Source organism: Passer montanus, unplaced genomic scaffold (genome assembly GCF_014805655.1).
Source record: "Passer montanus isolate IOZ18808 unplaced genomic scaffold, ASM1480565v1 scaffold16, whole genome shotgun sequence".
NCBI lineage: Eukaryota > Metazoa > Chordata > Aves > Passeriformes > Passeridae > Passer > Passer montanus.
Window position 1 is genome coordinate 5,920,661 of NW_024363160.1, and position 24,037 is coordinate 5,944,697.

The 24,037-nt window shown below is 36.7% G+C and overlaps 1 protein-coding gene across 1 annotated transcript in view; it reads right to left on the reverse strand.

The window, feature by feature from the left end:
- PREX2 (phosphatidylinositol-3,4,5-trisphosphate dependent Rac exchange factor 2) overlaps nucleotides 1–24,037 on the reverse strand; it is a 168,764-nt gene that overhangs the window by 100,162 nt on the left and 44,565 nt on the right. The window contains exons 2-9 of the mRNA XM_039702827.1: nucleotides 23,742–23,813; nucleotides 23,544–23,666; nucleotides 21,565–21,669; nucleotides 18,768–18,869; nucleotides 16,909–17,070; nucleotides 9,665–9,798; nucleotides 7,540–7,643; nucleotides 765–914 (exon numbers count right to left, since the gene is read on the reverse strand). Of these exons, the coding sequence (XP_039558761.1) occupies nucleotides 765–914; nucleotides 7,540–7,643; nucleotides 9,665–9,798; nucleotides 16,909–17,070; nucleotides 18,768–18,869; nucleotides 21,565–21,669; nucleotides 23,544–23,666; nucleotides 23,742–23,813 (952 nt within the window). The remainder of the gene's footprint in view (nucleotides 1–764; nucleotides 915–7,539; nucleotides 7,644–9,664; nucleotides 9,799–16,908; nucleotides 17,071–18,767; nucleotides 18,870–21,564; nucleotides 21,670–23,543; nucleotides 23,667–23,741; nucleotides 23,814–24,037) is intronic.

Below are 24,037 nucleotides of genomic sequence, written 5' to 3' on the forward strand. Positions count from 1 at the left end.
GATCTAAATACAAGGTCCTATTTTCTTTCAACATCAAGGCTCCAAATAGCATTACTAATTAGGATATTTGGGCTTTCAAATGAAATGAGCTCCAGAAAGTGATGATGCATCATCTTTCCCTTTCCAATCATCTACTTGGTGCTGGGTTCACCTTGAACATGTGAAGTTATTTGTGGTCACATTTGAGATACTTCATCCAAGTATTCTTTCACCTTAATTCAGTTACTCAGAAAGATAGTAGCTTTCCAAAGGTGAGTAGAAATGGTGATGACATTCTTGGGTAGGAGGCAATACATCCAAGATGGAGTTGTTGATGTGTTGTGCACCATTTCAGTTTGGATCATCAACATCAAGATCCAACACAAAAAGCCTGCTCATTTCAGTGATTCCAATGGCCAGTCACAAAGGAAATCAGTGCATACAAATCCCACAAGGCATTTAGGATAGACCCTCAGATACCACAAACCATGATAATACACAGGCCTCAATGAATTTATGACAATTTATATTGGTTGAGGATAAGCTGTAAAATCACAGATTAAATCATCTCCCCATTTCTCAGCATTTACTCCAGCATATATGATTCAAGACATTATGCCCTTCCCAGTACAAGTTTGATTCATTTTTCCCAGACTGGTAATCAAAAATCTTCAGCTGAACCTGGCACGACAAGTTTGCCTACCAGCTGGTTTTGCTTTATATCTCAACATAAAAATACAGTATGGCTTTCTGATAGAGCAACACAAGGAAGTTTATTGACCTACCTTTTCTTCTCTCTCGCTCTTTCAAAATAGCTTCCAGCCATTCTTGCTTCTCTTCAGGGGTTTTTGCCATGCATACAAACCATTTATTCTTTGCTGTGTTGTGGATCTTCCAGCCATTAATAACAGTGTGGCCACTGCTGTGGTAGTCAGCTGGGAATAGACAAAATTGCTTAAAGAGCACCAACTCTTAAAAAAAACATTAGCAATAGTTGCCACAATTACTAAAAACTTATCACCACACCTAAAAGCCCAGAAAAAAACAGAAGAATAAAAATTAATTTAAACTTATCTGTGCCACTGTGAACTATGTTATAACTTAATAAACTGTAGTTTTAATTTTAGTAAATAGTGTCCTTTGTAAAGTGTAACAGAGATTTGCCTAGCATATGGAAGAAGGTATAAAGTCAACACTAAAACAGGCAGAGTCCTATTAAAAGAAAAGATAATGATACTTTTTGAGTACTTTTGTGTTAAACTGAAATAAATAATTCCTTAAATAAGCAGCAATGTTCTTTTCCCCCTTAAATTACTGAGTTGCAATGCTGACTGACTTGATTTACTATTAAGTGTAAAAAAGGACTAAATATACAGGGGGGAAATACAATTTCAATGTCACAAGTAATCAAAGCACAGATATTTGGTGAATCTTTATGGGTTACCTGAATAAGAAAATAGCTATGCTAACTAGTTTAAACAAACTGGAATATAATAAAGATCCATAATAATATATCAATGCTATAGAAATCAAATTATTTACTACTTATTACTCTATATTTACCTCAATAGCAATTGATTTTACCATGCTAGTCCATACATCTCATTTAGAAATTCCAAAACTAATCCCCTAACTATCCTTCACTAGGATTACATGCCTTTCCTGGGGAAAAAATTGTGAGGAATAAATGCCTTATGATAAGAAATAATCTTTTTTTCATAGAACACAGACTAAAAAAGCAGAGCAAGCAACCACAATACAAAACATTAAGAAAAAGCAAAGGTCAGTATTTTCTCACCACAAACTTTCATTAAGCAGCAAAAAAGTCCTAAGGCCAACCCTGAACTAGTGCAATAACTACACAGCATTTCTTTTAGTAAATACTTTTTCAGCCCTGTTTTTATGATGAGATGAGATTTTCTGAAACTGAAACCCTTGCTGAAATGCTTGCTAAGATTTATCATAAATCTCAGCAGACATGCTAGTATCCTTTCAATAACTTTGCATTTTAATTAGATGGAAAGCAGCCAAGCTTTGTGTACTGGGCTGGGAAATGTCAGGAACTACTAGAAAATCATGAGACTGATGGCTAATTTCTAAACCAACAAAACTTTCTAGTACTCAAAGCACGTAAAAAAAGTGCAAGCAAGTCTATGACAGGAGAAAAAATGAAGTTATTTTCCCAACATCATGTTTATGCCACTCAGCTATTTATCATACTTTTATTGCATAGCGTATGCATAGTATCCTTTGTTTCTTTAAAAACATTGTTTCTTGAAAATTACCCATCATATTATTCATGCATTCTTAGAAAACCAGACCCAAAAGTCAAGGACAAGAAATAAGTCTCGGATAGAAACACTACTGGAGGAAGTTAAGATTCCTTTGTTTATTTATTAAGTTGGAGGTGAATACATCTAAAAATAAAGGGTCCTAATTTTCCTGTGGTCTTTGTTACTATATGTCTATCATCACAAGACACATTGTGTAGGTAAATGATTACTGGTTCACTGAACCATAGTTGCTAAAATTGTGGCCAAAAACAAAATCAAAAATTAGGGCTCAGACTCACAAATGGATTCAGATTGCCCTACTTTGGACAAAAATTTGGTGTCAACTTAGTAGCTTAAATCAGAAAAAAAATGGTGTGTCCAGACACTTGAATCTCTCAATGTAGAGATGACTTTTTAAATATGCAGCTTCCTTGGCATCTGAGGATTTGTAACTGCAGGGCCAGGAGCACCCTGGCTGTTTGAACACACTCACCTCACTCCACCACAAACTCCAAGTGATGCCCACTTGGACTTCAGCCTCTGTCTCCAACTGCAACACATCTGCTTTCTCCCTTGCTCTTCACACTCCCCATGAAGGGGAGCAATTCCTACAATTCTCCAAGGCTTCCATGAGCCATTTTTTCTCCCTAGTACACCCAATATCCATAGTCAGGAGCAGTTCAGCATGATGCTTTCATCCCATATAAACTCCTACCTTCTCTGACCCGGCTATTGGTCACGAGCTGCCGGCCAGCCAGGAGGTGTGCATGTCCTGACTGCCCAGCTGCTCTGCACATCTGCACATTCTTCACATCAATACAATCACAGCTGGCAGCCAGGCTAAACAAAGAATTTCAAAACCTGACATAATGGTTACAGAAGGAAGAAGAGCACGAGCCTGCCGTTTGCCCCATGCAAAGTCTGAATGAGCAGGATCAACAAATCATTAAACCTACAACTTCCCTAGGAAAGGTGATGAAAGATGACATCATCTTCTAATGTGACTTGGTAATACATTAAAGCTTGTAATTTGAACTGCAACATACTGTTCAAAATTCAAGACTCATATCTTTGAATGATGAATAAGAAGCAATTTGTTGCAGCCATATACAAAAGAATTTTCTTCTTCCCTTAAAAAATAAACAGAAGTCTCTGTACTGAAGTACTTTTACATTTCTTAGAGGTTCTTAGGGGCTTCAATGCTCAGAAAGACCAAGGAAATAATTTCTGTACAATATCAACTGCCACCCTCCATGTGTACTTTTTGATGCAGTTTTCAGCTACTTTTATCATGTTGCATTTTTTCTATATTGTGCCTCAGTTCAAAACTAGAGAGGACAGAACTACTATACTAGAAGCAAACATAAATCCAGTATTTCCTAAGTCTGAAGTGTTTTTCTTCATAAACTAAGTACCATTCATTTAGTGGCTGATGAATGCCTTTAGAAATGTATTTTTCTCTTAAAAGTGAATTTTAGAAACTGGTGCAGAAGAAAGAATATGATTACCATAAAACCACCTTTCTAATACTTGTACAGCCACATTATTTTAAGATCATAAATAGTAATATGCATTCCACTTTAATCAGCGCAATCAAGAAAAAACAGTGTGCTTCATGGTGCTGAAACAAAAAAAAAAAAGCTGACACCAACTGTACTACTCAGCCAAGGCCTAATTTCATCAAAGAAAAATTGCTTTTCAGAAAAAGCTTTGTTAATTTCTGTAGGCATGTCATTAGCATGATAATAAGCCACACTGGGGATCTGTTTTGCTATTTCTATGCTTCTACTCACAAACAACAAAGATTACGTTCCTACATCTATCAATGCTGGGAGCAAACACTCTCAGTTGCCCTGCTCCCTGGAGTTCCATGTTTCTTTATATAAAATGAGCAGGGGATCCCAAAATGTGCAGTAAGGAACTGTGGAAGTATCATCTAGACTGAATAGTCTTCAATGTCTTTAAAGACATCCATCTGGAGTGAGCGAATGACAAGGAGTCCTGCACAGATATGAAAATACAAGTACTCTGCACCCAAAGCTTCCACTGTAAATTAGGAATTAGAGAAAGTGATAGGTAATAGAAGATTAAAGAGAATAAAATAATACAATACCAAAAAAAGCACATGCAAAGCTAATGGGAGTGACACCTGGACAACTGTGTTACTCCTCTTGAGAATGCAATGAGATGAAAAGAAAACAGCAGAATAGTACTGGGCTACTGCTCAAACATGGATGACTACAGGGGATGAGAAACAAGACATCTGGGTGTAACAAATGAGAACAGTAAAGAAAGCAGGACAGACAAAGGTTAAAGAAGGACATTATAATTGAGTGAAAGAAAAAATATCTGTGTGAAGAGAGGGAATACAGAAGTCTCACAAGGAAGGAAAAGAGCAGGTAAAGTTAAATAAAAATAAAAGGAGAGGGTGACAAGAAAGATGTCACAGGCCAGGGAATTAACACAGAAATTTCCACATTCCAAAGAGAACCACAGAAAGGAGGGATGAAATAGCAGTAATTACAAGGAAAAATAAATCTTAGGATATTGGATAAACTGAAATGGGAAAAGCAGAAAATGTGGTGATAAGTAAAAAATCTAGGTAAAAAGAATCATAGCATTGTTTGGGTTGGAAGGGCCCTAGGAAATAGCCTGCAATAAGCAGGAACATTTTCTGCTAGATGAGGTTGCTCAAAGCTACATTCAACCTGACTTCAAATGCTTCCAGGGACTGAGCATCCAGCAACTCTTATAAGTTAGAAATCAGACTAACTAAACTATTAATGATGTCACAAAAGTGTGGAAAGGAGTATGGATCCTGGAAATAATGTGTATATAAAAGTGACTAGATCTGATACGAGATTTTCAGAGAGAAAGGGGGAAGGAAGCATGAACCCTCCAGGACTGGGTACAAGGCTATAGGAAATGGGGACAGTAACAAAATTTCTTGGGGCTGAAATCTGGTGTCTGCATAGAGGAAGACTATTTGCACTTAGCCACATTATAATTGAAGATTCATTGAGGAAGAAAACAAACAGGCAGGAAGGAAAATGAACAGTGTGAAAAAGACCAAGGATGGAATAGCTAGAACAAGTAAATGAAGAAAGGTAGGACAGATAGAGGATCAAAGAAACATTTCCTAAAGCCAACACTAAATGCATTACAGTATGTAGGGAGGTGTCAGTTGAAGATTAATAGAAACAGAATTCTTGGAATATTCATCAGGAAGAAGACTGGTATAATCCTCTGGACACTGTAATGTTAACACTTAGAAGCAAAGAGATGCTGTCTTAGAAAGTGATATGATGCAAAAAGGGAAACTGCCTTGTATTTCTAAAGCACATTTAGGAAGATGAACGAAAATAAATGAAAGGAAGTCAAAGAGTACATGACAGGAAAGACTGAAATAATCAACTCTCTTTTTTGCATAAACAAACCACTGAGATTTTATACAAATAAAGCTAAACACTGGGCAGTGATACAGGCTGGAAAAGGGGAATAGCAGGGTAAAGAATACTGAATAAAATATATTCAGCTCAAAGAGGCTTGAAGAAATTCACTGCAGTGTACACATAGATAGCTTGAAATCACTAACTAAATCAGTGGGCCTGGTGAAGGACATAACCCAAAACAGATGTCAAGAAGTTCTTACAAAAAATGTCTGGTAAGCAAAGACAATGAATCAAGTGTGACACCACAGTGCTCTACCTTATGTTCAGCATTTTTCACCATTTTCATAACAGCTTAAATGGTTCATTGGTAACATTGTTCATGGAACCAAGTCAAGAAGCATTGCAAGAGCTTTGGGGAACAAGATGTGAATTCTGAATATATAACAAATTGTACAAATGGTAAGATAAAACTCAGCACAGAAAAGAAAGTAATTATCAGTCCTACTCTCAGACATTAATATAGTATAAAATATAATGGGTTAGGCACCAGTACTGCACAAAACACTCTGCTCTGGTCTTCTTGAGCACAAATTAAAAGACTGAAAAATAATGCTCTCAGAAAAGCCAAACAATCCTGGGATTAGTAGCAGACATCCCTTGCTGCAGCACTACAGTAATTATTCTGGCACTGGTAAAATTTCAGCTCTAGACACTTCAGTCATGAATTCCGAGCATTTATTAATGTAAAATCTTTATAAAATTGAATGTGAATGACAAAAGACAGAAGCAAACTGATCAAAAAAACAAAATCCAAAGGACAAAAATAAAATTATAAAATAATAATAAAATAAAAACACAACACATGAAAAAAGGTTGAAAGACTTTAAAGTACAAGATGGTGGAAAGACACAATAGCCTTCAAATAAACTATTTTGTTGCAATAAGAACAATAGGCAATTTTTTCTCCAAGTTAGTTCTACTGTCTACTCTGTAAAACAAGAAGTGAGCAAACTATTTTGAACACAAGGAACTCAAGAACAGAGAAAAAAAAATTAATTTTAAAGACACATTCAATTCCTATGAAGCTTACTTAGAAGTAAATTCATTGTTATTAATGCTCAATTTTAGAACAAAATTACATTGAGAAATGCTTGGAATCCATAGTAGAGGACAAACCTAACACTACTTTAAAATATCAGGAAAAGCAATATATAACTCACAGAAATTCCCTCCAGACTTACATATTTGCAATGCCACTGCAAGTTTCACATACCACTTTTTTTTTCTAGCTTTACATTAAAAAAGCCCAAAATATTTTAATTGCAAAAGAAAAAGTAATTATTTTTAACCTCAAAGGTTAAACTCAAGTTTCTAAAACAAAAATTGACATGTCTAAGAATACCTTGGGTTTTCACTTTACTGATGTATGTCAAGAAAATTTCAAGTAATCTTATGGCTTATATCCCTAAAGACATTTTTAAAAAACCTTCCTTATGTTACAATGTAAGCATTTACATTGTTTCATCCCAACAGAGGTTGGTTCTCCACTTGCTGTTATAAATATACCATGCACCTAAGGATAAGTCCTTTTAAGAGTGCTGGAATGCTGTAAAGTGTGGTTAAACATGTAATTTCAGTTGAGAAATAAATATCACCTTATTTTATTACTCTGTTCATGTAAGCATAATATAGCCATCTATTGCTGCCCAGAAAGCAATGATGTGTCACAGAAGCTTTAAAGCATCTTTAAAAGCACAGATGCTTTTAAAGCAGCATCTTCCTCTTTCTCTCCAAATACAAGGAGCATTCTCCATTCTCAAAGAAATCATGGAGCTGCATTTGATTTCAGCACCTCAAAAAATGGCTCTTTAAATGAGCCACACAAATATACTCACCTGTTCCATCATCTACGTTCTCCACTTCCATCACTTCTGTGTTTATTCTGCCCCGGAAAAGGTAACGGTGGCCATCTGTAGATGCTTTGCTGTTCTTCAATCTCCTGAAAAAAGAGCAGATGAGCAGATCATCCACTCCCTTCTTCTATGTTTCTACACTGCTACCTGTACATGAAGCATTTGGAGACCACTGTAAGGATCACAACACCTTAATACCTGTGCAACTGGACTGTGGAAACTGCTGCTGAATGGGGCGCTGCTGAAGTAAATGCAAAGATGTTATGGCTGGTAAGAGTCAGCTCCAAATTCCTGCCTGAATGAGAGCTCATCGGGAAAGTCCCACTCTGGAAAGGCTCTGCTCCAACACTTTGGTACCTATATGCTGTTGTCTGCCACCCAAGGCAAAAAAAAGGAGAGCCTTTTCTCCTAATTGATGTGGTCTCCCTGTTAGTCTAGAAATTCAGCATGGGGATAGTGTGACTGAAAAAAATTAAACGAGAACATCTTTGGATAGAAATCTTGACCTACGTATGTTAGCATCATAAGTGGGATTTATGTAGGGAAGAATGAAGACAACACCTTTCCTTCCTAACGTAAGGGTTAACCAAAAATTGCAATTAAGGATTGCTGAAGTTTGTGGCAGTTTTACTGCAATATGTTCCAAAGCATTGCTGTAACTGTTCCCAGTGAAGCCAATGCCTTTGGAGAACCCCAGTTCTAGACAGCTTTTCACACCTCAGATAAGCCAGGGATTATTGTCTATCCATTTTTGCCTATGATGATAATTAATACTGTATCTCAAACAAAGGTCAGTTCCTAAGAATTAAGGATCTCCTGAATTTTGACCTTAATCCACTCCAAAGAGGTACTAATTTTCTGAAAATTACCTGCCTCTCAATAATTACTTTACTACTGCCTTACAAATAACTCTACTACACCATAAATTTATCATTCAAAAATTGAGTAACATATCAAAAATACAAAGAAAGCAAAAAGCAAAACCAGCATAAAGCATAAAGTTTCAGTACTACATGTTTCCCCTTTCCAAAGTAAGTAAATCCAATAGCTCAACTGAGTTTTAAAATTGTAAACCCAAATATGACATGCCATGTTTACAGAACTCTGCCACAAAAGGATGGTTAAAAATTACATTAAAATATCTCATACCATAAATGTAGGGCAATTTTTGTAAAATTACCAAAACACAATTTCTCTCTTTACATACTTGCCAATCAATATTTAAAGTCTCTTGCAGGAAATAAGTAATTCTCCATCTTAAACTTGAAAATTATATTCTAAATTGAGTTACTCCTATATCTGTAGAGATGCCACCATGGTAGCAGCCAAGGACATGATTGTTTGAAACTAAAGAAACCACAGACAACCTTTCATGCGTTTTGAAATTTTCATGCAATAGTGCATTTTACTGAGAATATGGCTACAAAAATATGCAACTTAGTGGAGGACAACTGAAAAGATAATATGCAACCAGCAACTTATTTGTAATTGCTGAACAATAAACTACAACAAATATCAGAATTTTTTTAAATCTACCCAGATCTCTACCCTATCTTTCTAAATATGTCTTTAGTGGCCACTCTAAAACAACTTCTGGATTGAAGAGACAAATTTGAGCATCGAGAGGGATATATGTACATAGGAGAACTCTTATTCCTCACAACATTATGTACAGAAGCTTGTTGCTGAACTAAGGGAATTGCTCTTTGGAATGCAGGAAGCAGCAGCTTTCTAGATGTTTTCCCTGATTACAAATATAAGGCATGAAACTCTCGAATCTTTAGGGACTAATTTTATCGCACAAGCTAGAATACTCATCTGTTTGAACTAAAAACTCAGACTGTTTACACTTCCTAGAAGAGAGTGAGGCCATCACATATAACCTGCTGCAGAAGGCTGACAAGACAGATTCTTTTTCCCCACACTTCACCACCAGGATTCTGCATTCATACAATTTTTTTCCAATTGCTTGAATTAAATAATTCTCTTTGGTTGATAAGTTTCTTCTAAAAATGCCAACTTTGATGCTGCGGTTCTTATGAAACAGCATACTCATGATTAGCTCTAGTGTGAGAAAAACACATTCTTTTTGAAAGTAGTTATTTACCTGTGCTTTTTTTTGCAGTAGACCAGAAGATTATCAAAAAGAAAAAATATCCTCTCTTGGATATTTCCTGCTGAAATTTTCAGTAGTAGTCCACTTCGCAGCATTTCTGTACACGTGTCTGTGATGTTGGACCCCTAAAATTGAGTGGAAAGAGATTACTCTTTTAGTAAGAGCTGAAGTACTTTGCATCAACTAAGGAAAAGTTTCTTTTACAAATTCACAAGCATAACAATTCTCTAGAAAGAAGTAATGATAATTTATTGCATTGTAATTATGTAATAATCTATCATTATGTTTAACACTAGCTTTGTGAATAGATACAGTTTAATCACAAAAAGTTACCAAATTATATTACTTTTGTGCAAAGACCTCACCTGAAAATCAAGCCAACTTTATCCAATAACTCCTATCCTCAGTAACTTTATTCAGAAATGTCTGAAAATGGGGCATTACAAGACATAATCTATGCCAAGATGCAACTGGAAGCTGAAGCAACCTGGTACTTGAACATCACTAAAGGTAGATAATTCTACACTAGATTAGGCTAAGAACAGAAACAAATATTAAAAACCACAAAGATATAAAACTTAGGCAAATCTAAGAGTGGCACGTACAGCTAAGACTGTCTAGTATACTTCCTCCAAAGACATCAGAATTCTGGTAAGGTTTAGATGTTTTGGATTAAACTTCCCATGCCTCATTTTTGCTTCAAGACAGATCAATCATGTGAAAAGGCCATCAGACATTTTCATAAAATTTAATGAAAGAGAAGCAACTTCAACAAAGGAAAATATTGTACAAAAAATTATATTAAAAATTCACGGCACTTCTATGTCTTGTAAAGAGAAATTTACCTCTCAAGGAATCCCTACCTTGAATTCAGAGGTGCATTTTGCTAGCCTGAAAAATCATGCTCCTGTGGGACAGAGCTGCTGTCCATGTGCATGTCCACTCAGACATGCAGCCTATTGATAATTTTATTATCTATTATGCTGGCTGCATCAAGCACACACCCATGGTTTGAAGAGTTTCTTGACTTGAGGAAGTCAAAGCCAGCTTGGAAAATGTGCAAAAAGCCAGGACTCTCCTGTCATCTACACATGCTCTGAATGGTTTAGGCATGTGATAGCTGCAGTTACTTCCTCTTCTTGATCTAACCACAGTAGTCCAAAGAAAAATGGATTCAATTAAGAGCCAAGAAGAGATCACGCATTCTGCTCTCACAGTTCTTCATCCTACTGTCCATCCTTTGTATGTCACAGCTGTGAATGTTGAGCAATAGCTCAGACTGCCCTAAGGAGAATGCAGTCTGTTTACAGAGATAAGTGAGATTGCACAACCATCACATTGGAACACAATCCAGGTCTCTAAGCAAAGCCACTTCAGGATCTGTATTAACTAACCACTACTGCTTCCATTCAGGATCAAACAAGCCAACAATAATGTCACCTATAGCCACTACAGCATATTTCCCTTCCTAAGACAGCATCAGTACCAGCATGCTAATTTTACAGCTTTATTCAAAATCAAACACTGAAACATTTTAAAAGCACACTCAGTGATATAAATTAGGCATAAATTAGGGCTGTGTGTAATGCTTGTTGACTATAATTACAGAAAAACAGGTCACTTTTTTCCATTCCATTTCATTGCTTTTGTGTATTAAAGGGTAAACAATATCTTATTCTGTGTTTCAAATTTGCTGGAATAGTACTTACTAACAATTTGCATTTTAAAAGGTTGGATACTTTCTAAAGAGTCTTGGTTTGTTTTTACACAAAACTTCAACTTGGCAGAAAAATAGTTGTTTTTTGTAAGGAAGCCAAAAAATATCAGCTTAAGGCTTCAGAATTGTACAAGAAGTTTCAGCTTTCTAAAAAAGGATGGAATTCTTTTCATAGAAAGGATTTATTAAAAATTTTGTCTTTTCTTATTGAAGAATTTCATTTTCAGTACAGAAAAACACAACCTTTACCCACCAGTCCTAACAAGATCTACTACCATGCCAACATCTTGTCACAAAACAGCACATTTAATACATATTTTAAGTATATATAATTCAGGCTACCTGACTTATTCAAAATCACCTCATTCATGACTCAACGTGACAGTATGGCAGTGAGCATTTCTGTCCCACATTACTACCCTTTGTTATCCTCTTAATTTTGTTCCCTTTATAAAATATACTGCTAGGTGATGAAAACAAGGTTCTAGAGATACTTTTTTCCCTCTGAGATATTTCATCCAAAGACTGAACAGTGTTAAAGTCACTTCTCAGATACCTTCTGACAAGATCACAACCCATGCTGGTGTGGTCGCAAGTCAGTGAATTTTGTAAGGGCTGTTTTATTTGCTGAAGTCAAAGGGAATAATAAAACAGGATCAGAAGTCACGTCCTGTTGTCCTACATAACAGTGCAAGTGCAGAAAAATCCCCTGTCACTCCCCTGCCTATGTAATACTTAGGACTTGCCTGTTTCTGGACTTTAGGTTGGCATGGAGCTGAAATGGAGAAAAATGGAAGGGCATGTTATACGAAAGCACTGCTGTTTCTACACCTGGGGTGAGCATGGCTCTCCACCACATCCCTTAGAGATGAAAAACATGCCTGAGGAAGGATGAAGCAGACAGCACACACAAGCACTTCCATACCTACCATGCAATTCAAAGGGCTGACAACCATAAGGTTTCCTGAAGGATGGAGCTACACCTTAACCTCCCATGGGTTCTCAACAGGAGCACCAACCTACAGCTGATATCCAGCCCAGTAGAACAATTCACTTAGCCAGCTCCAAGCTGTCCCTCTCATGGGGGAAGGATCAAGGCTGCAGTAACATAGGAGGAGTCACCCTCATCCCAGAAGCAGGTGAGACTTTCTGCTGCACAGCTAAAACTGAACTACACTACCTACAATATTTTTGGAACAAGTATTACCAAAACCTTCTGACACAAATGTGTTTTCATTAAGCGTTCACACTGAAACTACCACAGGAATTTCCAATATGAGCAACTTGAACTTGAAAAGCAATTTGCTATTTCAAAGTTTTCATGGACATTTAAGCTCAGTTCTTGTAAGAGGAGATGATAGAGCTGCTCAACCTAAATGTAAAATCACTACTACTATGCTATTCATGCTTCTGTATATTTGAAGTAGCTGCAAGTAGAAATCATGGGCTATTTTCAGTGAAACCAGTGTTTTCGTAATCTTTCAATTCAAAAATGCCATGTATTGTAGAAAACAAACCTATTTTAATCATCCTCCAACAAATCACATAAATAATTCCGTTGGGGGGAAAAACAACCTGCAAAGCAGGCTTATACTGTGAATCTAGACTAATTTTGCCTCCATCTGTCCTACTGGGTCACTAAAGACTGTACAGCAATCCTCTTCTGTGGGTAGCACCCCAACAAAACACTCTGTGCCCTTTGAGGATAGCTGGTATGGAAATTAAAAGCCTATCAAATCTTGGAGCCTGCTGGCTATTTAGGTATAACTGGCTTCTGACAACCTTTGGCTGTCAGTCAGACACCTATGATTCTAACTAAGGAAACAGCTTAGGTGAGAGGTCTGAAATGTGGGCTACCATGAACATATCAAAAAAAAAACACTGGAAGGAGAGAGACTATATCTCAGGTAAGATATTACTTGATGATATGGAATCACATCAACAAGTAATATTTGGAATGGAAAGGAACAGAATACCCCATGCCACTGTCACTAAGTTGGCCTATGACTCATATTGGGTTGTTCAGCTTCCAGCTTACAACAAATGCAACAATTTTATTTTTTCTTCTCTCACTGAAACATCCACGCAAATTTTACTGACAGACTCCTTGAGCTGCTGAGCCATTCGCCAACTGAGACAGCCACCTACACAAGTTCTGAATTCAGGCCAATAAATTAAACCACTTAGGAAATTAAGTGAGAAAGTCATTATATTCAAAATCATCTTTCTTGAAACAGATGTTCCATTTTTTTCCATGAATCTGTATTTTTATCATAATAAACACAAGCTTCATTTTATGACACTTAAGTATAGGAATTCAAGTCATGCTTTGATCAGATTCTAAAAATAGTCTTTATTTTTTTCCCTTTCCTTCTAGTTGGGGCCAAGCAATGCGCTAAGCATTTCCTTCTGGAAGGAAATCTCCAACAAGTTTGCTTCTTTATTTTCAGCATTGCAGAAAACCAGATGTTTATTTAATTAAATCCACTCTCAAATACTGCATTCAGGAAATTTTTTTTTTTTGTAGTTGTTGTTGGGAATCCTTCAAAATACTGCGAGCCCATATAGATGTTCTGGAATTCTTACAATTTCAAGGACTAACCTTATACTATGTCTAAAAAAGATGCACATCTTAGGATCAAGGCAATTTTGCCAGATTGTGCGCCCTGTGGTTGCTATATGATATCAAACCCAATTAGCTAAAATACAATAAACACCACATAACTCTACTGGAAACATCCTATTTTAAGGCAACGACACTCTTTCACAGTTCAAGCACAGGTAAAACCCTAAAATGAAATCTAGTAAAGGAGGAGATGGAAAAAATAAAACAAACAACCAAAAAAACAACCCACCAAGGCTGGTAGGAAATTACTTTGTTACAGAGTAGAGAATACATTCTGAGCACAGGGAGAAAAAGTCTGTTTCAAGTGCTTATGTCCATATTGTTACCATTCTCTCTTTATTGTTACCTTTGCTTATTAGCACATTTCCAAAAGCAACCATATTTCCTACCAGATGTTTTACCTAGAATTCAGAAGAAACTTAATGCAGGAAAGTGGATTCCCTGTTCAGGGATAGAGGTTTGAGAACAGTGACTTCTTAACCAACTTATATGACTAATAATGCATTGAGTTAATAATACTGTAACTTTATACTTGAGTGTGTTCATTAAGAAGGATTTGACAAATATCTATGATTCAGACATTGGAAGCAAGCAGAAGAATTTTAATCACTGTAGTGCAATAAAAAATTTAATTGAAAAGTTAAAAATAATAGAAGGAATAAAGTGGTGATAGATAATAAAGATTATTTAGCAAATTTCTTTGCCATAAAGTATTTAGCACTTAACTTGCTATTGCTCCTATCATGAGGTTATTACATAAACATTTAAATGTTCAGATACACTAACTTTCACAAGTTACTGCTGATGACAGCAACTTCAAGCTAATAACAAGAAGAAACACATTTTCACCTAGCCAAAAGAAGGAGCTGTTAAGTGATGGCAACTAGACCTCCTCTCAATTCAAACATTTAGAATTTTACTTTATATTAGTCCTCTCTTTTTCAAAATCCTACAAACAACACAATGGCATTTGTTTTGACTTATTTTCTTTTAGTTCAGATAGAAGGTTACAAATAAGTGCAGAAAGTTTTGTCTGAATATGGACCAGCAATTATATCACTTTTCTACTTGCTAAAATTCCTTCTTATAATGCACAGTGAATTTTAGTGACCATCCTGTAACAAAACATTTCAGTGCACTGAACTCCAGCATGAGATGATTTGCCAGAAATGGAAAAGCAGTTCTTGAAAATGCTTCTGCACAAGGAAAAAAATACCCGAAGTGAAACATTTCAAATCACACAATACACTGCATGAAGAATTTTGATTAAAGTAAAATTAGTCACTTAATCCACATTTAGAATGAACCAAATCTATACTACTCAATTAACCTTGTTAACAAAACAAAGGTTTTGCAAAAGTCCACTGATCAGAAGATTTCACATGGGGCATACAGGAAATAATTATGTGGTGTCATGAGTAGTATTTGGGGGCAGGGGGGGTCTTTGTTCAGATCTCTGCTCCTTTCAGACAATGGCTGGTTCTGCTGAATCCTCCTGGATGACAGGGGAAAGCTAAATCCACTACTGCAGAACCAGAGCACATCCTTAGGCACAGCAAAGTTCAAGAAACAGCAGGTACAATAAAATCAGGAGGTGTAGGGTGGGAACAGAGCCATGTAGAAACTACTTCTTATTTCTGCTTATTACAAATATCTACTTAAAAATTGTCTATTCTACTCAATGTTCTAATAGTTATTTGCCAGACTTTGTGGGGAACTCTCTCAGTTAAAGTTCAGACAGGTCTTAGTTGAGGTTTTCTTTGCTTCAGTATCCCATCTGTATCCCTAACCCTTCCTTTCCTAGGCACCATACAAAGGAAATTTCCACTATATAGTCCAAAGTCTTTCAGTACCAGACTAACATATAACAAACACATTTTTCTTGCTACATCTCCCAGTCTGCAAGCCTTCCACAAAGCTTGAAGAGATAAAACCTCTTCCTCCAGTTCTTAAGCAGCTTTCTCAGGAAGAGAATTAGCATATTTGAGCCAAGTATTCAAAAGAGCAAAGGACTACTTCCATCTTGAAATCTGCCTTGTAAAAAGCTTGAGTAATTTTGGTTTTTTAAGTCAGTTTTGAATTTGGTTACACTGTTTGCTTTATATTTCTTTAGTTGAAATTTCATTTGTGTTGCCTTCCACTCCAGTGCAGTCAGCTCAGACATGTCAATACAAAACACCCAACGGAATTTAAAGATACACTCTTATCTGCACCTGTCTTTCCATATGAACTAATTATAGTGCTCAGAATAGTTCAAAAGGAAGATTTTGGTGCTACAACTACTTGATCTTGTTGTTTTCTTGGGGAAAGGGTGGCTCTTCTGGTTACTACTTAAAATTCTAACTCAGAACCAGATCTATGGTTACGTCACAGAACTTGGTTGAAGCACTGAAGTTCTTCCATTTGTAAACCATTAAAAAACCCCACAAATCTCTACACAGATTCCATTGAATATGTTAAAATTAGTTTAGCTCACCCAATATTAAAAGACTACCAACAAGCTGACAAAAACTCATAGGCTCAATGCTTAACCAATAATAAATAATAAACAAAATATTTTTCAACCACACAAAGTGCTGCTAGGCCAGCATACACAGCAGTAAAATAAAATCAGCATTTAAATTAGGATTTATAAATGTGACAGTGTGCACAGATATATGTTAATACAAATGCTAAATAACTATCTTTCCTTGAAGTCTGCTATTTCATATAGCACTGCTCAGTCATGGACAACTTAATTTACACAGTAAATCTCAAAAGCTGTGGCTTCATAGAACTGTGGACTTGACAGAACCTCAGGATCACAAAAACAGTGTAACACATACTTGTGGAAAACTGTTACTCCCTCCTCAACATAGAAAGCCACAAATTTTATGACAGTAATGACAGTACCTCCCATCCTTCAACATGAGACTGCCACTCCTCCAAAAATTCTAATTTTTCCATTTGTCTCTTGGCCTCATTTATGTTGGAACAGACAGCTTTCATGGCCTGGAGAGCTTCCATTAGGGCTGCATAGTCACTGTGCTTCCTTGGAGTCCGCTTCAGTAATTCCTATTTAGACACAGAAAAAAAAGGGGGGGAAGGAAAAAAAATGAAAGAAAATAAAGAAAGAAAGCAGTCTTTGATCTCTAAAGGTCCATTACAGGACCAAACCAGCATACAAAAAGAAAGTAGTCAGTCTTCTCTTTTACTAAGCAGAAAAGTAGCAACCCTTCTAAAATGGTACTAGGAGGACACTAAAATGCAAGAGTAACTAATTATTGACAATAAATAATCATCATGATTTTGGAAGAAGTTTTCATTTCAGCTACTTCATCCTCCAACAATGTTTCTTCATGTTGAGCTTTGGGGTTTGGGTTTGTTTGTTTTTTATATTCTGCAGGATACAACTGTTCAAGAGCAAGGATAACAATTCTGCTTAAAAAACCAGTAGTTCACTCATGTCAAAATTAACACCTGCCTTTCCTGCAACTCAGGGCAGAAAACACATTCCTTCAGCTCCACACTATTGTTTAACCTCATGCAATGCAGCAAAGCAGTGAACAATAGCTTAGGTGACTCACTGATTTCAGACCTACTGGCAGCCACGCTGATAAACAAAAGTTCAGTCAGCAGCATTTGTTTGAGATTTCCCATCTCAAAGTACCAACTCCCCATTTCCAGCTGGGCTGACTGAGAACAGCCTTCAGAAAAGCCCTAACCCTGCTGCCACCACACCCTGTATTTAAATTTTCTTAATATATTCATTTCATTGCTCTAGAGTAATTCATTAGTCATTTTTCCCTGTTTTATCTGTATGCCTTTCAAAAAATAGAATAGAAAAATAATTTCAAAATAGACCAAGGGAACTGTAAAGCCACAGCTATCTTGGATGACTCACACCTCATTGTAATGATTATATTTTTAATCTGTTTTAAAAACTTTTTTGTTTTAACCTGTCTCTTACTAGATTTTTTTATGTCATATGCCTCACAACTGGCAACTTTGCAGATCAATACTCACACATGCATTGTGAAAAATACTGTCCAACACTCATTTTTCAGGTAGCTTCTAGAGTAGAATCTGCTCTGGTTTTCATCTCAGAGTTTGGGACAATAAGCAATACAAGATCTTAATTTGTTAAGCAATGATTTGCTTAAAATACTTACTTTCTTGTATTTTATTTCCTAACAGGGAAAATTACAAATCCAGATGTTTGAATATCTAATGTTTATCACCAGATTAACATTTTTCATTTATTTAAGCTGTCACAATATGATAACAATAAACATATAATTGTACATGAAACCATTTACAGCACTTTACTGTCACTCCACAGTTTTTCTGGTGAAAAAAATCCATTAATATTTTCCATTTTCCATTTTTGATAGTAAATTAGTACCATCAAAGTACACCACCAATAAACTCTGTTATCCCAAGCATTTTAAGCAAGGGCACGATTGAATCCAGCTGAAATTAGTCTCATTAAACTCTCCCAAATGGCTCACTTCTGCCCAACAATGGAGAGGCAACCTTACAAATACAAGCAGAACAGAGCTAATCATCTCAATCCAGCCAAGCTCCTCAGTTCTTTTAATACTGATGTCAGAAGACTGGCCACCAGCTTTAATGGGAGCAAGGCTGGATCCAATATCTTAATAAAGAGATAATTCACTGCGTAGAAAGATTGTTCCTGGGGTTCAGAAACATGCTTAGCAACCAGTTTTATACAGGAAGTATAAAGTCCTCAATAAAAATCTTGTGAGTACCTTCAAAAGAAGGGGATACTTGCATATTCTCTGTATTGGTGTCACTAGATATCCCTCCAGGGGCACATCTGTGTTCTTGCGTCCTCCAAGGAGCATGCAGTTCTAGAGTAGGAACAGGTTCACAAATTATTGAAAAATCCCAATAAAATTATCAGAAATAAAAAGAAGGCCATACGTATACACCAGTGTTTGGCTAAAGTATACACAAACTGTGTAAATATACATATAAAAGGAGTGAGGTTTGCAAGACTGTCGAAAGTACAGGCTTGAACACATGCACAGGCTATCATACATGACAAGGAAGTTAAAAAGGCAGAATGCAGGCCTCTTGCCTTAGTACCTTCTTCATCCAGTCTGATGAAGAGGACTTTTTATTAGAGTTTGAAACTAAAAAACAGCAAATAAAAATAGTAAATAAAATGCTCAAAATACGCTTTCAGACTTCAACAAACAAAAATAAAAACATTTCAGGGTGACCCCTATAGCCGTTGCTGTTTCTAAAAAGTGTTTGCAGTATTAAGTAGCATCAAAGACGGTTTGAATGTTTGAACATGGCCAACCTAATACACACCTTTAAAAAAACATGGGTTTTTTTCATGATTCTATATTTAAATTTGATGTGGAATGAATAAAATATCCTAAAGTTGTGGGCAAAGGCTATTAAAAAGTTTCAACAAGAAGTCTGATTTTGTAAGCAGAGAGTAAATTAAACTTTGGGTGGAAGCACCCAGTAAAAGCAGCTGAGAGAGAGAAAAGAATAAGGGCTTTTTGGGATAAGAAAACACACAAAGCACATCACAGCAAATATTTGGAATTGCTGGAATTAAATTCTAAGTACAAAAAGACCTAAAGTAACTATTACAATTATTTTATGGAGAGATCAGAAGGAATTGTGATGCAATGCCATGAGATAATCTCAGCTTCAAAGAACAAGTTGTCTAAACTGAGGACACTAAACAAAAGCAGTTTAAGCCAGAGGAGAGGTCGACACAGGCCACAGATCTGGATGCAGACACAATGTTGATGGAACAGAGGCTGCACAACTGGGTGGCCACCCAACACACCTATCCTGCAACTAGTGCTGCTAGGGGATCTCCACACCCACTCTGAAGTCTCTGCTTTGTACTCATACTTAACCAGCTTCTGTCTTATCCTAAAGGATGCTTTAGCCTAAAGGATTTCACTTCCAAACACAAAAGCTTTACTGATAAAGACCAAGTAAGATAATGGCAATGCAGACTGTAGTTATTACAACAACCGCCTCTATACTCAAAGCCTCAAAAGTTCTGGTTTTAGCTCACAGTAATCTATAGATAACCACCACTCTAATAACCCAATCCCTTTGGTGTGCCCAGAAGGCTTTGACTGTGCTTTCGAATCATGCCCTAAGTCTATGAGGAACACACACCAGATGAGAAAGTCCTCTGCATATGCCCCGGAGCACCTAAAACTGACATCATGAACTGCCACAATGGCACACTTGGCTTCCTTTGTCACAAAACAAGCTCTTAGTCATCTTTCTTCAGAGTATTTTGCTTTTTGCCTCTGTAGTCAGCATTCACCCTTTCTTCTTGAGTCTGGCCACGCTGCTCCCAATACAAGAACCATGTGTATGACGCTCCCCAGTCTGTGACAACGTGGAAGATACTGTGCCAACCACTGAGGAAAAATAGGACAACCTTGAAACAGTTTTAACTGTGAATAACCATTTCTGTGTAAGAGGTTCTTAGCAAAAAGGCAGATGGTGCCTCATGTCACATAGCATCTCCCACAATAAGGAAATTCCCACACTGCTCATTAACTTGGCTGTAAGTAAGTGCAGCTGGGGAGTCAGATCTGGTATCTTTCAAAGCATCAGTGTGATGCAACAGGATTTCACCAAGAACTCTGTCAACAGCAGTAGTGGAACCCTACTGCATGCTAAAAATAATTAATAAAATTAACTGAAGACCTGTGATACTCTCAGCACTGGCAGAATCTTTTTTTCTCAAACACATCTGTGATACTTTGCTGGTCATTTGTTCTCCAGTCCCAAAACACAATGACCAAATCTGATCACTCCAAAATTTGACAGTACATCCAGGGACACTTGCTCAGGTATTTCAGTTCCAATATAGTAGACTATTCATTTCAAAGCTGACCTTTTTACCACAGGACACCATGGAGGAAACACCAAAATCACTCCACACTGAATCCTGCTTTTAACAACTAAAATTCCCTATTAGCAAACTCAGTATTTACATGGAAATTGGTTTTGCTGTTGAAAAACCACAAGGACTATCACACTTAACATTTTCAAACTCCTCCTTACTTGTCTTATAAAGTGAAAGACTACTTGTGGAGCTGTTTCTTTCATCTTGGATTAAGTCAGCATCTAAGATTAGAATGGCTACTCTATGATCCATAAAAAAGATTTTTCTGTCTGCAACAGCGCTAGCTACAGTACCAGAATATGGACCTCCCTTCAGAAGTTGCACTGAGTTCTCCAGATCCTTTCTGTAATTCCTTTCCCTATCCCTCCTCATCTATTTTGTCCTATTCTTTGTCCTTTATAGAGATTCACACCCTTGTCTCCTGGCCAGTACATTCAAGGCACACCGCCTAATTCTGTATTATCCACAGATCCAAGCACAGCAGTGAAAATATGATTTAACCACCCCCTTCCTCTGGAAACACCACCCCCACCAAAAATTGTCTGCTAACCACTTGCAGGTGTGCTTGCACTTGTTACATGGTGGAGGTGAAAAAAAAATCTAAAAAAATACGAAGTTAGAGCACCAGTTCAAAGTTTATTTACCAAAAGAAATGTCCGCACTGTTCTTATTTTGTTCAGGTCAAGAAGAACTTTCTGTGCCTTCTCGTGGTTACTGCAGTACTCATCATAGATACGGAATTTCTCTTTCTGCAGAAACAAAAAGAGACATTGTTTTTCACTTGTCATTTTGATTTTTTTTAAATTAATAAAACATGGAATGAACCATTGGCAAAGCTGCATAGCTAATATGGCTTTCATTCTAGAAAGTCAGCTCTTCTTCACACATTTATTATTTGAGGTCTAGCCTCAAATTATGAACAGTCTGATAGCACCACTTGGAAATTTCAAACACAGATTCACAGAAAACAAGGTTGAAAGGGATGTCAAGGATCATCTGGTCCAACCTTTCTTGGCAAGAGAATGGTCTAGACATGACGGCCCAGAATCCTGTCCAGTGGAATCTTAAATGTGTCCAGTGCTGATGAATCCACCACTTCCCTGGGGAGATTATTCCAATGGCTGATTGTTCTCACTGTGAAAAATTTTTCTCTGATGTCCAACTGCAATTTCACTGGGAGAAACTTGTACCCATTACCCCTCCTATTATCCATGTGATTCTGTAAAATGGGAGTCTCCATCTTTGTAGCCACCTTTTAAATACTGGAACACAGTGATAAAGTCTCATTTAAGCCTTCTTTTCTCAAGTCAGTTCTCTCAGGCAGCCACATGGAACATTTCCCATGATCATCCTTGTGGCTCTTCTCTTAAACCTGTCCAGACTGTCCACATCTCTTTTGTACAGCAGCGACCACAACCAACCACAGAATTCCAGCTGTGGCCTAAGAAGCACTGAACAGCCAATGATAATGATTTGTTTATCTCTGCTGGTGACGCTCTTAACTGTTGCAGCCCAGCATGCTCTTGGCCTTATTTTTTTTGTCACAGCAGCACACTGTTCACTCATATTGAGATGGTGGTTCACCAGGACACTGAAGTCCCTTTCCACAGAGCTGAGCCCCAGCTAGGTAGATCCCAGCCTGTGCTGCACTCCTGGGTTATGCTCTCCCAGATGCAAGACCTTATATTTGTCTTTGATGAACTTCTTAAGGTTTTGCTGAAATATTTCAGAGCTTGAATTACCACAAACACAAAGGATAAAAACATACATGAAGAAAACGCAAAATTAGTGGCTAATTTGTTGACATTTATTACCCCATTTGTCTGGTAACATTTACTTTCAAATACCCATTTTTCTGCAAAGTTAAAAACTGATGTTACTCAACTTCTGTAAATTGTTTCCACTAACCATTAATAGATTTCTCCTGTCACAATGAATAATTAAAGACTTAAATTAATGAGACTCTAATGAGAGATAAGAATGAAACCTGGACTTTTTGTTAGGTCTACCACTGAAAGCAAACCAATTTGTCTTCATTTTGCAAAGCTCTGTAACAGTAACATCCTTGTTTTGCTCCAACAGGAAAAATAATACTCCTAGAAACCAATTACTACAGGACACACAAACACACTTGTTTGTAGAGGTACTGCAGTTGTTAGAAATAAAATATCTTCACAGTCCAGAACCATGGAGGTATTTGATCCAGTATATAAAATTCTTTACTAAATATTCACATTTTTGGATAGCACTAAGGGGGAATAACAAGGCAGTACTACTCTTGCTGCATGCAAACTTGTACCTCTGTCTAACACAAAGGAACAGCTTCACCCAAGTTGCAGGGCTCAGTTTGTCAGCCTGAGCTGATCTGGTGAATATAAAAATGATGGAACACCATTAGTGTCATTTAATATGTTCTTTCTTCACTGTCCTCCCATCTTTTTTTTTTTTTTGGACATGACAGTAACCAAGAGGTGAACTTCGAACTTCAAAATACTTTTCATTACCCAATCAAGTCATATTTAGGCTTCATGACTCTGAATGACTTATCATCATTAGAGTAATTAATAAAGGCAAAAAATTAAAGAAACATGTGAAAAAAAGCCTGAAATAAAAGATAGCATACATAATTCAGAAAGCAGGTTCCAACTTCATGCTGTGCATTAGGTTCTGGCTGTAAACAATCCTCCACAAGGGACAGGAAGTTTTTGTGAACTGCAAGAATATCTTCAATATTTGAAAACAACATCTGCAAAAGAATAAAACATATATAAGTGAAATATCAGATACAAAACAGAATAAAAAATGCAATTAGGAGACTAACCTTAACTGTTTCTTCTGTGACATTTTTATCCACTTTGGCTGCAGCACATTGGATCATTCGGTGAAGAAAAGCCTGCATAAAACAAGACAAATAAGGAAAAAGTTATTTCAGGGAGACTCGAATAACTTCTGGCATGTTATGCTTTAATTTGTTTCCCAAACTGGATATAGAGCCACATCAGAATATTATTAAGAATCTCAAACAAGCTCTTTATTTATAAATCATTTAGTAGTTCAGTTATTCTAACATGATAGAAAGACCTATCTACACAGTGTTAGAAAGAGTAAAATATTAAT